Source organism: Portunus trituberculatus, chromosome 32, assembly GCF_017591435.1.
Source record: "Portunus trituberculatus isolate SZX2019 chromosome 32, ASM1759143v1, whole genome shotgun sequence".
Taxonomy (NCBI): domain Eukaryota; kingdom Metazoa; phylum Arthropoda; class Malacostraca; order Decapoda; family Portunidae; genus Portunus; species Portunus trituberculatus.
In genome coordinates, this window is record NC_059286.1 from 3,243,870 (window position 1) to 3,260,681 (window position 16,812).

Consider the following 16,812-nt stretch of genomic DNA (forward strand, 5'->3'; position numbering starts at 1 on the left):
CTGGACAGTCTAGAAAGTTGATAAAAAAAAAAAAAAAAACTTAGCTAGAGCAGCGACACGCAGCTAATGTTATGTAGAGTGAACCATTGTGCCAAGGTGTACGGTACGGTAGATCATATGTTGCCGCACGTTAACTGTTGCTTATATATTGGGAAGTTGTTATTTAGTTTGCATGTTTTCATTACACATCAAGGATAAATAAAACGAGTTATAGAAAAATTTAGCATTTTCAATTTAAAATAAAGATGATTCTATAACCATGCCTCCTTAGCTCAGAGGCAGAGCACTGGTCTTGTAAACCAGGGGTCGTGAGTTCGATTCTCACAGGGGGCAGAATAATACATCGATTATAGATGGTGTATATCTTTGCTTTCTAAGTTTTCCCCAGCATAAACGTTTCCTACATCTCTTAGGTTTCTTTCATACACCTACTTCTGTTCTAAATCGTATTGTCCTCCAATCAAGACATTAGTAAGATCGTGTGTTATTGTTGATGTAAAGAGAATGCTGATGAACTGGATCTTTAACCATTTGTAGCACATATGGGTACCTTATTAGAAACACTATGGCAAGAAAACGACGTAAATGCTTGTATCTTCTTATTTTATTTTCATTGATGGGGAAAATTGGCCAGTCTCGTCTTAGCAATTAGAAGTTTCACATCGCTTGGTGCTTCATAAAATTAATTAATACCTCACACTATCACACACACGTCTAGCATTTTCAACATGAACTTGTATGGCACATAGTATTTACAATGTAGCCTTTAAGCTAAATCAAGCAGTACAACTTTCAGTGGCTGGCACGAAGGATGGGTCTTGGTGTCACGGGTACTTGGCAAAGATTATTATTATTATTTTTCTTTAAATATTATCACATGTAAGATTAATTGCAGCCAATGCCCGTGCAGTTCTTACCTGTATTTCATTGTGTTACAAATATTTAGTTTTTCCTTTATCAACTGCCAACGAGGTTTTAAGCGACTAAATGTTGCAGCTCATCACTACAATATTATTTTCTAAAATAGTCACTGGTTATTCTAATATTCCTGGTGAAATGATATATTGAACAATAATTTTCATTACCCTTCAGCTCAGAATATTATTTTAACTCAACACAAAAAAAAAAAAAAAAAACCACACACCCGGTAGCTCAATGGTTGGAGCGCTGGCTTCACAAGCCAGAGGACCGGGGTTCGATTCCTCGGCCGGGTGATTTTTGGGTGTGTCTCCTTTCACGTGTAGCCCCTGTTCACCTAGCAGTAAGTACGGGATGTAAATCGAAGAGTTGTGACCTTGTTGTTCCGGTGTGTGCCTGGTCTCAGGCCTATCCAAAGATCGGAAATAATCAGCTCTGAGCTCGCTCCGTAGAGTAACGTCTGGTTGTCTCGTCAGAGACTGCAGCAGATCAAACAGTGAACACACACACCGCATAGTGTAGTGGTTAGCACGTTCGACTCACAATCGAGAGGGCTGGGTTCGAGTCCCGGAGGCGGCGAGGCAAATGGGCAAGCTTCTTTAATGTGTAGTCCCTGTTCACCTAGCAGTAAATAGGTATTGTAACTCATACTTTCTTTGTGTGGTGGAATATGGGCTCAGTCTTACCCATACACTGAATTATATGATGAACCCTCTATGCTAATAAATAATGATAGAGCCTGACATACAATTCTCCAAACCATGAGTAAAATTCACTCTCTCACACACACACACAACCTACTAATGGCATTTAAGTAATTTTATCTTTTTTTCCAACAAATTAATGAAATTCTTTTTATCCTTAAATTGTCAACATCATACATACTATGCCAATGAGTTTGGAAAAAAAAAAAAAAAAAAAAAAAAAAATTGCAATTAACCTTAACACATCTAGTCAGCACAAAATTTTATCACAGTAGTGTATCTTAGAAATTAGACAGGAAAAAATTAAATTCATATAACAGCCTCATGCCAGCCAGTTACAGCGGCGCTCACCCTCAGGCACAGTGGACCAGTTAGGAGATGCCTCATTCTCATTCAGCCAATCGAAGTCATCTAACTTGTCCCAGTGGTTGATGTTGGTGTTAAGGCCACTGGTGAGGTAGTGCTGGTCAAGGTCTGGGTAGGCCAGATTATAGGGGGCCACCCGCACCCTCTGACAACCTTCAATAATTGCAGCACTAGTCACGTGGATGTAAAGATCTGAGTCAAGTGTGTTGTGGACCCGCATCTGCTGACCAGCCAACACAAAGGTGCAGTGGTGGCAGTCCTTGATGAATGCTGAGCGGGCTGCTGGACCCACCAACACAGTGCAGCGGTCCAGGCTGGCTGCCTGTATTGCACTAGGGCTGCCCAGAGCAATTATAGTACAATCAACAAGGTTATGCAGGTTCAACTGGCGGCCGATCAACTCCTCAGGATCAACTGTCAGCGTACGGCCAGTTTCATTCCTGAAGCCGAAGAACTGCTGATCAGCCAGTTCATCAAGGGCAGTCTTTTTTGGTTCTGCAGTGGAATCCTGGTTCACAGGCTTCTTGGTAGGAATAGCACCTTTTGCAGCCATTTTTTTGCGGCCAAACCCAAATTTCTTTGTGGGCTGGAGGTTGGCAACAGCTGCTTGGACATGTGCTGAGGCTTCATCCACCTCCTCCTGTGCCTTTTTCTGCTGGAAGGAGGCCAAGTGCCGTGAAGAGTCATTTAGCATGTCCTGGAGCTCCTGCACACCCTTCACCAAGCCATCTAAATACTGTGTCAGCTCATCTGCTGCAACGCTCTCTGCTGCTTCCACTTCTGCCTTCAGTTCAGTGCGCATCCCTTGGAAGGCCTTCAGGAAGTGGTCTGCTATAGCACTAGTACTCAGCCCAGTCTGCTCCTCCCTTTCCAACTGCCGCTGTCGTAACCGCTCTTCACGTTCTTCCTGCCGTCGCTGCATGCGCTCCAGAACCCCAGTGTGGATGGAATTGGTAGGGGCATCCATGGCAGAGGCTTCAATACCCCAATTCAACTGAATTTCTTTCTTAAGATGGGTGTGTCTTGTTCACCCTCCAACCAGTGAGCAAAATTTCTGATTTTGATGGAATTTTTGACATATGATTTTCAATATTCTTTTGCACTTTTTGAATCTCACAAAGCTGACCCTACTGGCTTGAATATTACTTTCCCTCAATCTTGAAAATTCTTTTATCAGCTTCTAACAGCTTTTCTTGTCCATTAACCAAAGCAATCTACAATAACAATAACTTCCAAGAAAGCAGAATTGGTTTAACTCTCAACAGGACATTACTTATGCACTATATTTACAAAGCACCTTCCTGAGAGCTAGTAACATTTAAGTCTACTACAATTCTGACTTATGTACATAAATATACATCTTAGTTTTAATATTCTATTGTTGTTTTACTGCCTCACACAATCAATATGGGACAAGTTAAGATAAGGTCTGGGGTATATAAATATTATAATCTTATGAGGTCTTGGGAGCTTTCTCTAAATCCTTCTTGAGTTTCTTAACAGCCTCTTCTGGGCTGTCTCCTGCTGCTGAGTGCTTCAATATTTCTACAAATGCTGCACTCCGCTTTCTGGATGCATTCTCATAGTCCAGCTCATTCTTCTCTGGGAGCAGCTACAGGATTGGGAGACAAAGCATTAGAAATGAGAGGCAGTGTATATTATGAATAATGGGGATCAAAGGATTTATTTTTCTGGTGGAGAGCTGTAACATTTTAGATTCATCCTGTTGTATTATTAGTCATTTTAATGTCTACACACGAACCTTGCTAAGTTATTTCCCTTACAAGAACTCAAGAGGAAGATGTGTTTCTAATTAATTCTTACAACATACCAGCGAATTATGAAAGTGAGTATGTGCATGCGAGATGTTGGCTTAAAATAGGAGAGAGCAGGATTTGTGTGTTAAGAGGATGGTGATACTGAAAATTGAAAATCCTGCCAAAGTGAGAGATAAATTTATAGATCACCATAATTTAAGTAAAAAACATAAATCAACAAATAAAATATATCTAATAAATAATGTGAACCTTAGAGAGGACACATAAAATAGTGCACAGAAAGAAACCGAGATAAACTCATTACCAAACCAAAAGTTTACCATGTAAGCACATTATAGGCAATAAATAAAGCCAGCCATCTGTTATTAAGATTGTAAGCAAAGAAAGAAGTGCATATGTCAAAAAATCAAACATTTATGCTGAAAATCTTAATATGTTTACATCAGGTGACTGACTGAATGACAACACACACACACACACACACAGAGAGAGAGAGAGAGAGAGAGAGAGAGAGAGAGAGAGAGAGAGAGAGAGAGAGAGAGAGAGAGAGAGAGAGAGAGAGAGAGAGAGAGAGAGAGTGTGTATTTACCTAATTGTATTTACCTAATTGTAACATACGGGAAAAGAGCTATGCTCGTGTTGTCCCGTCTCCATATCTATTAATGTCCAGCTTTTCTTAAAATCATGAATATTCCTTGCGTTGACCACTTCCACGTCTAAACTATTCCATGCTTCCACCCTTCTATGAGGAAGCTATATTTTTCACATCTCTCCTATAAGTGGCCATTTTAGTTTTTCCCATGCCCTCTCGACATTCTTTCATTCCACATACACAGATCTTCCCTATCCATTTTTCCATGCCAATCATCACTCTGTATATTGCTATCAGGTCTCCCCTTTCTCTTCTGTTTTCCAGGGTCGGAAGTTGCATTCTTTTCAGTCTGTCTTCATAAGTCAAATCTCTTAAGTCAGGCACCATTTTTGTTGCAGCCCTCTGTACTTTCTCTAGTTTCCTTATGTGTTTCTTTAAGTTCGGAGCCCACTGTATTGTTGCATATTCAAGCCTCGGTCTTATCATTGCAGTAATTATTTTCTTCATCATTTCTTCATCTAAATATCTGAACGCCACTCTTATGTTCCTCAATAAGTTCAATACTTCTCCAATTATTTTGTTTATATGTCTCTCTGGCGATAGGTCATTGGTAATTGTCACCCCAAGGTCTTTTTCTTCATGACTGGTTTTATGTCTTCATTTCCTATCTTGTACATACTCCTGATTCTTCTTTCACTCTTGCCAAACTCTATTTTCTTGCATTTTGTCGTGTTGAACTCCATTTGCCATGTACAGCTCCATTTCCATATTCTGTCCAAGTCTTCCTGGAGTAGTTCGCAATCTTTGTCACATCTCACTTTTCTTAACAATTTTGCATCGTCTGCAAATAGGCTCACATAACTGGACACCCCATCCACCATGTCATTTATGTAGACCGAACATTACTGGTGCCAACACTGATCCCTGTGGAACTCCACTCTCCACCAAGCCCCATTCTGATGGTCTGTCCTTAATTATTGTTCTCATTTCTCTTCCTACCAAAAGTCTTCCATCCATTTTAGTAAACTGCCATGCACTCCTCCTACCATTTCAAGTTTCCAGATCAGTCTCCGGTGTGGTACCTTATCAAAGGCCTTTTTTAAATCCAGATATATTCCATCAGCCCAACCATCTCTTTCCTGTATTACATCTATCACCCTCGAATAGTAACATATCAGGTTTGTCGTGCATGAACGCCCTTTTCTAAAACCAAATTGACACTCACAAAGTATGTCATTTTCTCCAAGAAGTCTGTCCATCTATTCTTCACCACCCTCTCACACATCTTAGCTACCACACTTGTAAGTGACACTGGTCTATAGTTCAATGGGTCTCTCTTGTTACCTGATTTATAGATTGGGACAATGTTAGCTCTTTTCCAGTCTTGGGGCACTACACCTTCCCTTAATGAGGCATCAATTACTTCACAAACTTTTTCTGCCAGTTGCTCCTGCATTCTCTTAAAATCCATCCTGATACCCCATCAGGTCCCACAGCTTTTCTCACTTCTAAACTCCCCATCATATTCTTGATCTCCTCCACAGTTACTTGAAACTCCTTCATAATCCCTTTCTGTTCCATTACCAGTGGTTTGTCAAAAGCAGTCTCCTTTGTGAATACCTTCCGAAAGCATCCATTCATAGCCTCTGCCATTTCCTGGGATCTTCACTGCATACTCCATTTACTTCTAAACTTTCAATACTTTCTCTATTTTTGATGTTGTTGTTCACATGTCTGTAAAAAGCCTTGGTTGGTCTTTACATTTATCAATTATATCCTTTTCTTGTTTCTTTCTTTCTTCTCTTCTAATCAACACATATTCATTTCTTGCTCTTTTGTAACTTTCCCACTGCTTAATCCGTCTTTTCCTTCTCCACCTCTTCCATGCATCCTCTTTTCTTGTTCTAGCCTTTTCACATCTATCGTTAAACCAGTCCTGCTTTCCAACTTCTCTATGTTGTCTTATTGGTACAAATTTTTCTCACCTTCTTTGTATATTTTTATAAATTCCTTCCACTTTTCATTTGCTCCCTTAGCACTCTTGAATTTCATCAATTTGTCTCTTGAAAGAATTTCTTTAGGTTTCCAAAATCTGTCTTGGCATAATTCCATCTTCCCACTTTATATTCTTCATTTCTTCTAGATTTCTCTTCATCTATCACCTTGAACTCCAAAACTGCATGATCACTCTTTGCTAAAGGGCACTCCACCCTCATCTCCTCAATGACCATTGGCTCTGTACTAAAGACCAAGTCCAGTCTTGACGATGCTCCCTCTCCTCCAAACCTAGTATCTTCTTTGACCCACTGAGTTAACACATTTTCCATTGCCAGTGTCAATAGTGTATTTCCCCATGTTGTCTCTGATCCTTCCATTGACCAGTCCTCCCAACACACCTCTTTACAATTAAAATCTCCCATCATTATAGTTCGTTCACAGCCACCCAACATTTCTTCCAGACATGTTCCTGTATCACTTATCATTTCTTCATATTCCTGTACTGACCATGCATTTGTCTTAGGTGGTACGTACACCACTATGTAGTGCCTCTTTTTCCTTCATTAGTTTCTGCTCTGATCTTTAGCACTTCTGCCTTTCCCATACCTTCTTTCACTTGATCCACCTTTATATCTTTTTTAACCAGCAACATCACTCCTCCTCCCATCTTACCTACTCTATTTCTTTTCCAAACATTATATTTCCCTTCTCCAACCATCATCAGGTCTTCTCCCTCTCTCAGTTTTGTTTCAGTAAGACCCACAATATCTGGGTTCTTGTCCCTCAAGTAATCGTTGAGTTCTAAAATCCCCGATATCACTCCATTTATGTTGGAATACATTACATTCCGCTCATACGTAAGTTTCTTTAGTCCTTTCTTACTGTACTTTTCTGGGTTATGAACCACTTCCTCAGTCTCATATCCAAGATTCTCCAGAAAAACTCTTTCTTCTCCTCTTCTGTCCTCTCTTCATTTTGTGTGTGTGTGTGTGTGTGTGTGGATTTGAGGAACCAATGGGGGATGAGAAATGAAAATGAAAATAATAAATGAAAAGCAGAATGGAAGGTAGAAGGAAGAAAAATAAGGACCTAACCTTGCGGAACTCTTCAGGGTCCCTCACTGTGACCTTCCAAAGCACATAGGCTGCCAGGGAAAAGCCTCCAAGATAATACATACTCTTGAGTGCAGACATGGTTGCCTCTAGATCTCTACCTCCCCTCTTACTCTCACACCTGCCTAGGATACCCATACATTAGAAGTTTTATCATAATTCCTTACTTAGTACCAAGTAAATCTCTTAAAACATGGAAAAATTATTTGTTTATAAGTCCAACATCAGTTTACTCTGCACGAATGCATTAATTAGCAACAGCTCAGTGTTGTATGTATTAAGACTAATGAGTTCTCCCATATGTGATTAAGTCAATGGTTATGTTTATGGTTAAAAAGCAATAATGACAAATTACTGCTAAAGACAATATCAATTGAAGCAAATGTAGCAAATTATATGTGGGATTAAAATTTTCATACAAATGCATCTAATTCCTGGTTAAGATATGCAAGCTGAAGTGTCCCTAAGCTTTCAGATTTAGTAATGATCCCTAACCATGAGGAAAACATCACAAGGACCTACTGAATTCAGGAGAAAAGTGAAAGATTGGAAACAGTTAATTTAGTAAAGTCAAGAGTGGTGTTCAAGAAAGTGGACATAATATTTTCCCTTATAAATTTTAGCTAACAGATCAACATTTTCTATCTTCCCAGTGGTATTGGTGGCTCTCTCTACAGGTTCAGATTATAAGTTCAATTACAGAATCATTATTGTTTTGTCATTTTTCTTTTACTGAAATACTCCTTAATTTTGGTGCTTAATTTAATTTTCTTACTAGTTATCTTATATTGTTATTGGATATTTCAACTTCTGAACTGAATAAGAAGATAAAGTGTGAGCAACAAATGAAAACACAAGTAATGAATACATACACAAGCAAAAGCCAAGGCATGAAAAAGAAAATAATAAAAGTTAAGAATAAAATAAGAATGCTTGTGTGGGAGTGTGGGGCAACAAAAGTGATAGTTAATTAAACTAGTGTTCTAGAACTTTACCTTACCTGCTGACAAGTACAATGTCAGGACAAAGTGAAAAATGCACTGGGAGCTGAGAAGTGACAGAGGACAGGTTGGTATGTGCTTCACTGCTTTGTTTCCTTTGTGCTTCCAGACTGAGATCCAAACTGTTGTGCCCACACTGCTTCGTCAAACTTTCTGGTCCTGTCCTGACTGTTCATGAATTCTCCAACACTATAGAAAGCTGGAGAAAAGAGAGGAAAATGGTACAACAGAAAACTTGAAAATGGGTTTACAATTTGCTTAATACCTTTCAAAATGATACAGCAATAGATTACATTCATAAATTTAAAGATCTCCATGATAATACATGACACTCAAGGTTGAACAAACTCTGGATTTTATTAAAGGAGGTAAATGAACAAGGAAGAAATGGACAAGAATATGTTTAAGATGAAAAGCAAGGAAAGGAAAGAGTAGAGGAAGAGAAGAGAAGAAAGGTGTTAAGAGAAAAAGGCAGAAAAGGGAAAGGATATAAAAAAAAAAAAAAAAGGAGGGGCATAAAGGAGTTTAAGGATATGGATGGAAAACAAAATTGGGTAGAGAAGGAAAATGAAGACAGGAAATATATTAAAATTGATTCCATGCTCAAGTGGAAAGTCTTATGCTTTCCTGTATCATTTGGTAACTTGTGTGATTTACTGTGTATCAATAAGTAATTGCATTATATGTAGCTACTTATTACATTTATATACCTTACACTATATTTTGTTATTCATATTATGTATTTCCCCACATCATAATGAATATTTTTAATGTATTACTATAAACAATTATAATTTTATAATCAAATCACATCACTACAATTTGGTGAAGTAAACCCAGAGAGAAAAAAATCATGAATGTCCTGCCCAGAGCTCAATCCCAACCACTCCCTCTCATTGCTACTTTCTATGCCATCTCAATGTTTTAAAACATGAAGTATCACAGCAGTACTCACCTTCAAGGCCTACACTGTAGTTATTTCTCATATAATACCGGAAATCTGGAATTCAAACAGAACACACATAAACACGCATCTTCCTTGATTTAGAAAAGATGACCTACAAAACACTTTTCCTGCAATAATATACATTTCATCTGAAAGAATTTGAAAGTTAAAAAAAGCATATGTAATAACAATGATATGAAAAATATGCTTACCTCGATCAGTATTCATGCGATGATAAACATAATAGAGGCCAGCGAACACTCCAACCTCCAGCACAAACAAAACACCAGCTGTCTTCTTCACCAAGCTGAATGTCTGTGATCGAGGATATTTTTTCATCTCAACATCTATCAATGAGAATGGGAGGGAGCAATGTTAAGGGTTGCTGTTTGTATAACTCATGGTATGCAATACTGCAGAGAAACTCTATCAGTCTTTTCTAATATAAATAATAATAACATGAATAACAAGTTGGTGTTCTATTTGCTATTTCACCAATCAAGAATGCTGTTCTCTTTAAAAGTAAAAAAATTCTTAGCTTATCACATCAAAGGTTATAAAACTGTCTGGTTAGTATCTTCCAAAATTACTTCAAGCACTGGCTGTGTGTGCAACTAGGGACACTATGTCATAGACACTTGACTTCCTTTTCTTATATCAAACCAGATATAATCAATCGTACAAGCAAAATATTGTATTTAAGGAGCTTCTTAAAATATGGAGACTCCACTACTATTCCCTTAAAATCCACAGCAGGATTATCAACCTACTCAAAAGTAACTCCACTATCCAACATATCCTTATCTCTTCTTCCAAAATTCTCAATCACACCTTTCAAGATTAATCTAACCAGTCAGATCTTTTGACAGTCTACCACACTGGATATCAAGAAGTCAAATGTTTAGCAGTAACATTACATTACAAGTGCACAAGATGTAAGTGTGTTACTAAGGAGCATTACAGCCTACCTTGCCATTACTAGCTGTATATATATATATATATATATATATATATATATATATATATATATATATATATATATATATATATATATATATATATATATACACACGTGGTGCATTTTCCTTCTCCCAGTCATGAGGTTAAAAGTTTTGTTGGATGTAGTTATTAAACTGCCCTTCACTATCAATTGGCAAAGATTGGAATAAGCAAAGTAAGTATGACTTCAGACAAGGTCAAGGAGAACTTAAGGTTTACATTAGTCTTTGATAGCAGGAATTTGTTTTCTGCATCAAACATTTTACTTTAATGCTAATACCTACAACTTCCTGAATCTGCTGAGAAAAAGATAAAGAAAATGAAAAGTTGCATGATATATTCCTAACATTATGTAACGGCAATATCAAGACAAAAGAATAAGATGCCCATAACTATAAGAACAGCAGAACTACATGATTCTTTTCAATATTTACTAACCTTTTCTCTTGTTTTATATTGCTCAAAATTTTTCCAGAGGTTGATATATATATTGTATGACCCTGTGACCTTAATTCTATATAACATAAATATTAGCCTTAGGAGATGAGGCTAAGGTTATCTCCACATTGAGACCAGACTGGGACTCACAACTCAAGGAGGCAGAGAGTGAGGGGCGACATTATCTATGCTTGCAACGACCAACACGGCCAAGAGGGCACTGACACCCCTCTGGTCATCAATCTCATCCTAAGAAGCCTCTCTCTATAAACAGGACATTTCAACTTCAAGAAACAAAGTACCACACCACAGAGAGGAGTACATTGCGGCCAGTCCATATAAAAATAAAATAAGACAAACTAAAGACGACGCAGGCAAGAAGGACCATTGTAAGTTTTGTAGCTCTCTAACGTCTTACCATCACTGGGGTCAAGAGTGCCAATATCCGGCTATGGACACACCCAACGCAAGCCTAACATTGAGCAATGATTTACATTTGCTTCCACACTAACAAACACTACAACTGACTCACCAGGCGGGCCACCCACGACAACACAAGGCGACAAATCCACAGAACACCCTAGAACATACACATTACACACGAGGGGCAGACTCACCTGTCCTCACCTGACCGTCGCTGGTCGTTACTTAACACAGCACTTCACTTAACAAGGCTCCATCCAAACACTAATAACCTAAACCCCTTATTACTCAAACATCATCGTAAAGCATTCCCAAAGCGTAGAAATACAAGTAAATCGCCAAAACTTCTTATCCACAGTCCTAGTATGAAGATTTAAACATACTACATCATAAACTATAATTTTCACCTTCTATATCATCAGTTCCAGCTCAAGGGTGCCACTGTTGATCCAGAAGCAGCTGTGAAGGTAAGTATTGAAGCACCTTACCTAAGAAATGCAAGCAGGCCAGGGCAATGTTTCCCTGGTGACCATCAGTGGGTGAAGATCTGCCGCGGATTACGTCATGCCCGAAGGTGACGTCACGATTGTACTCTTTTCTACGGTACTATGTAAGGATTCATCTGGAAATGATTGCGATGAGAGAATAGAACGTTCTAATTAATAATACGGATCAAACACGCACACATCACAGAAAAATGAACAACTATAACTACGAGACTCTAGCTGAAGTGATGCGGGTTTTTAAAATGACATAACACCATTTCTATACATTCCAAAGGCTCTAGCTGGTGAATCGGTTTATCAAAATATGTTTAATTTACTGTGATGTTATTCGAGAGTGTTTATTTACTATGATTTTATTTTGGGGTGTTTGATTGACTGTGATGTTATTTAAGGGTGTTTATTTTACTGTTTTTATTTTGGGTTGTTTGATTTACTGCAATGTTATTTAAGGGTGTTTATTTTACTGTGATGTTATTTAGGGGGGTTTATTTTCTGTAATTATCTAAGGGTGCATATTTTTCTGTAATGTGTGTGTGTTGGATCTCTATTCTCTCATAGCGACATTTACTTTTCAGATAGGCTACCACGGAGCTGATAGATCGAGTTCTTATAGTTGTTTTTTGCTCGCTTATAATGTAGAATATTTATTAGTCTATCACTGGAATCATGCCCAGTCAACGTTCCCTATGATTTCTATTAGAGCATGTTGAAATTAGAGAAGTTGAGACACCAATATAAGACAGTTAATAATGTCGATATGTTTCATCTTGTTACATTGCCTAAGAATATTAAAGAAGAATGAAAAAAAAAAAGGAAAAGAAAGGCCTAGTTTATGTGCTAACCCTATAAAACTCAATGATATTCACTTCTATTGGCTGTAAACGTAATACTTACGCTGGCTTTTCTCCAGTTTCCTTGGCGACGATAACCCGGCAGTTGCGTCACGCCAATAATCAATCACCGGTATATTTAGGTACGTACGGTTTGAGCTTTCTCCAGCGCACGGAAGAATACCTGCGAGTCCGGGAAAGGGGCGGGGTGGTAAGCAGGGCACTGTGCATGTCCCCCTCCCACTCCCCGCCTGAATGTCTGTAGCATGATGCGGCAACTCATGAGTGTGATTCATGGAATTACACACACGCACACGCGCGCGCACACACACACACACACACACACACACACACACACACACATATGCGCCTAGCTATCATCCATCTAAGTGTGTTCCAAGAAACCTATTAAAGGCAACTTCTCTGTAATCAGGATTTTACTGAATTCAATTGTATCGTTAAATGGGAGAGAGAGAGAGAGAGAGAGAGAGAGAGAGAGAGAGAGAGAGAGAAGCCTCATCTCGTTGTTTCTTCACAATTCACAAACTACCCTAACAAATACAATAAAGAATCCATTAAACATACACACACACACACACACACACCATTGCTGTTTCGTAAATTAAACATATAGGTCGTCACAATGTCGGCAAGCAACCTAATCAATGTTCTCCGCGCCGGTAGAGGAAGGAAAGCACTCAGAAGTAACTACAGGAAGATACGGGCCGTGTCCTTTCGCCTTCCTGCTGGTGCACGTCACGGCCCGGCTGGCAGCGTTCATGCCTTGCTTCACGCCAACACTACACCTCGCTACTTTCCCTTCCCTGCTGACACGTTCCTTACCATTGTTATTGTTACTATTATCACCACCACTTCTCTTCCTCCACCTTCTACTACTGCTATTGCTATAACTGATGCTACTACTATTACTACTGCCACTCTATATGTGTGTGTGTGTGTGTGTGTGTGTGTGAATCTACGTATGAAGAGGAAAAAAAATACTTCAAGGCACATCTTATTTTTGTCAATACAATTATTATTCGTATTACATCCAATGGTGAAAAAAAAAAAAAAAAACAGTTGCACTGTATTGATATCTCATGCATGTATTCTCTCTCTCTCTCTCTCTCTCTCTCTCTCTCTCTCTCTCTCTCATACTCGGGGAAATTTATTGGGTCTGAGTCTCAGTGGTAGGGACCCAGACTTTTCCCACCAGGAGGGGAGAGGCACCCCCCGCCAAGCCATGCTCTCCGTCGCCACTCCGCATGACGTTCCCTCTTCCAGACTCTTTCCAGGAACGTCCAGGAGATATGATGGGTCTGGATGGCCAGCTTCAGGGGAACTCGGCGAAGAAACTTCCTGGTTGACGGGGAGAGGGGAAGGAATGGAAATGTGCCCAGCCTTCCCCGAATCATCAGTGTCGCCAGGATGGGGCGAGTCCGGGGGAGGCGTTGCTGGGGACCGAGTGGCGGTAGCTTTAGACAGTTTCTCTAGCTGCGGCGTGACAGACGTAGAATGTGGACTTGTTCGCGGTAGGGGATCAGCGGAGGGAGGCTGGGAAGTGAAGGGGTCTGTCTGTAACGCAAAGGAACGGGAAAGCGGCGAGACAGGAAGAGGGGTGGCGACAGGAGGTGGGGTAACAACACCGCTGGATGGAATGACTGAGGCTAGGCTGGACGGAGTGACAGCAGGGATGGATGAAGTGAAAGAGGGTGGGCTGGAAGGGGTGATGGCAGAGATGAATGTGGTGATAGAGGCTGGGTTGGATGAGATAACGGTAGGGATGGATGAAGTAGAGGAGACAGGACTGGATCGGGTGACGGCAGGGATGGATGGAATGGAGACAGGGCTGGACGGGGTGACGGTAGGGATGGATTGAGTGACAGGGTTTGGGCTGGAGTCGAGGTCTTGGCCAGCCACGCCGCTTTCCTGAGGGATGGGGCACTTGTGGTTTCTGAGTGACACCTTGTGGGTGAAGGCAGCACTGCAGGTTGAACACTGAAAGGGCCGTTCACCTGTGTGCAGCCTGAAGTGCACTTGTAGATGGTCCCGCCTCCCGAAGGTGCGGCCACAGGAGGGACACTGATAGGGCCGTTCTCCAGTATGGGTTCGCACGTGGGACAGGTAACGGTGCCGCCGACCCCGGGGAAACACTTTACTACAGGTGCTGCAGCGGTAATGGGCGGGTAAGGCGAAGGCGGTAGCGGGGCGTGGCTGGGCGGTGACCGGATACGTATGGTCTCTAGAACATGACGCAACAGCCGCCTCCTCTAAGGAACTGGGGGTGACTTTGTCTTGCTCTGAGCGTTCGGTGGCCTCATTCTGCTGGCCGCGGGGCAGGGCCACCAACACGGGCTGAATGGCGCAGTACTGGTCTTGCTGGAATCCGCTGGAGAGGGAGAAGGGAGAGTACTCATGCAAGCTTGCAAGGTATGCAGATTCATTCTTTGTGGCAACCGGCGGAGAGCCACAACTGGACGGCACTTCACATGGCTCCATCTTGACAGTGGCATCCTCTGGCACTTCAATTGGCTCGGTCTTGACAGTAGCACGCTCCGGCACTTCACTTGGTTTCACCTTGACAGTGGCATCCTCTAGCACAGGGCACGGGAGGCCCCTCGCTGTGACAGGGTCCTGTTCATGGGAGCAGTTGCGTTGAGAGCTGAATCATCACCACCCTCACTCTTACTACAACTACTTCTAATACAATTACCAAAATACCACCATCACCACCACCACCACCACGATTACTACTATTACTACAGCTACTACTACTATTTCTGCCACTACTACAATATTCCAACTACTGCTGTTATTCTTGCTATGTGTTTATAATCTTCCTCCTCCACTCATTGTTGTATTTTGCCTTCTCCTCCTCCTCCTCCTCCTTAATGGTGGTGTTGCTCTTCCTGCTACTGCCACTACTACTACTACTACTACTACTACTACTACTACTGCTACTACTACTACTACTAACATCACTACTACCACCTCGGCAACCACCACAAGGAAATACCAAAATCCGGATCGCTCCTGGAAGCACAAATTTATTCTCTTTCAGAAATAGGATTACAAACGATGAGCCGCAAGCCCCCCGCCCCCCAGCCCTCACGCCCTCGAAAGTGACGATTATGGAATGTTAGTTACCAACGTGCCCCCCACACACTGGAATGCCACCTGTGCTGAGACGAACGCTGACTGGCGGAGGTGGAATGAGACAGGAATGGCTCCGAACATTGCACTAAACATCCCTGGAAGTGGATGCCACGTTATGGAACTTCTCTGGGAAGACACCGGGGAATGTGTGTGTGTGTGTGTGTGTGTGTGTGTGTGTGTGTGTGTGTGTGTGTGTGTGTGTGTGTGTGTGTGTGTGCATAAGTTGAGGACGGGTATTCTAGTAATTAATATTAAGTACAGTTCTACCTTGTTTGAATGATATTAGGATATGTGTCCACAATAGTGTACGTGCGGTTAGCATGGCGTTAAGTACATCTTGTGTGTGTGTGTGTGTGTGTGTGTGTGTGTGTGTGTGTGTGTGTGTGTGTGTGTGTGTGTGTGTGTGGGCGCAGGCGTGGGCACGGGCGGGGCGGGGCGGGGCGCGCGGCACTTGAGCAAGGCGCCCGGGCAGAGAAGCGCCTCTGTACCTTCAGATACACAAAATAATTTCTCGCCCCCCACAGCCGCCTCGGCCGCGGGGGGGATACGCCGCAGCACACCCTCCGCGGCGGAATAAAAGAAATCTTCACGAACTACTTGTCTTTGCTACGTAACATGCGCAGGACGGGCCTCAAGCGTCGCCCTACTGCGCACGTCGATCCCCTCTTGTACGCTGGTTGGTTACTAGTTACGTAGTAATATATCGCAGCTTAATTGCTAGGAAACCTCCAGTACAAACTTTATCATCTGGTACAAACTTGCTTAGGGGTGGGTGGTGTGGGGAGCATAACTGTTATTATTAATATTATTATTTATAATATATAATGTATATACCGAGTATAAAGGCATCATACAGGGTAGTGTTTGGGGTCCGCTTTTTTAGGCAGCTTTCTTTCACGCGCTCATTCTCTCTACCTCACTCACTTTCTCTCGCTCGCTCACTCACTCACGGCAAAAGATGGATATAAAAAAGTGTAGGGAAATACAAATAAACACATTTTTCCTGACTGCCCTTGCTTCCCACGCACTCAAGACAATAACGAAA

At 41.2% G+C, this 16,812-nt stretch overlaps 2 protein-coding genes and 1 non-coding gene across 19 annotated transcripts in view; 1 reads left to right on the forward strand and 2 right to left on the reverse strand.

Moving 5' to 3' along the window:
• Nucleotides 1–261: 261 nt before the first annotated feature.
• Nucleotides 262–333, forward strand: Trnat-ugu. Its single transcript has one exon. It is a non-coding gene; the product is annotated as a tRNA-Thr (tRNA).
• A 1,478-nt stretch (nt 334–1,811) lies between these two features.
• LOC123511919 (tubulin-specific chaperone C-like) lies at nt 1,812–12,798 on the reverse strand. 10 transcript variants are annotated; one of them, XM_045268008.1, is made up of 7 exons: nt 12,676–12,798; nt 11,764–11,897; nt 9,628–9,730; nt 9,425–9,469; nt 8,469–8,668; nt 7,451–7,593; nt 1,812–3,600 (listed from the first exon to the last, which is right to left on the reverse strand). In XM_045268008.1, exon 7 carries the CDS (start codon nt 2,953–2,955, stop codon nt 1,945–1,947), a length of 1,011 nt encoding a protein of 336 aa, XP_045123943.1. In that variant the 5' UTR covers nt 2,956–3,600; nt 7,451–7,593; nt 8,469–8,668; nt 9,425–9,469; nt 9,628–9,730; nt 11,764–11,897; nt 12,676–12,798; the 3' UTR covers nt 1,812–1,944. The 10 variants fall into 10 exon arrangements, with proteins under 10 accessions (XP_045123943.1, XP_045123933.1, XP_045123937.1 ...); XM_045267998.1 differs by having other exon boundaries at nt 9,628–9,762; XM_045268002.1 differs by having other exon boundaries at nt 8,464–8,668; nt 9,628–9,762.
• Nucleotides 12,799–13,678: 880 nt separating this feature from the next.
• Nucleotides 13,679–16,812, reverse strand: part of LOC123512024 (zinc finger protein 358-like) — a 26,548-nt gene continuing 23,414 nt past the window's right edge. For 4 of the 8 annotated variants that reach the window (XM_045268162.1, XM_045268166.1, XM_045268165.1 and 1 more), the window contains exon 5: nt 13,706–15,245. In XM_045268162.1, the coding sequence (XP_045124097.1) occupies nt 13,764–15,245 (1,482 nt within the window). In that variant the 3' untranslated portion in view covers nt 13,706–13,763. Of the gene's footprint in view, nt 15,246–15,638 lie in introns of those variants that run through there. The other 4 variants (XM_045268168.1, XM_045268163.1, XM_045268164.1 and 1 more) reach the window with 4 other exon arrangements.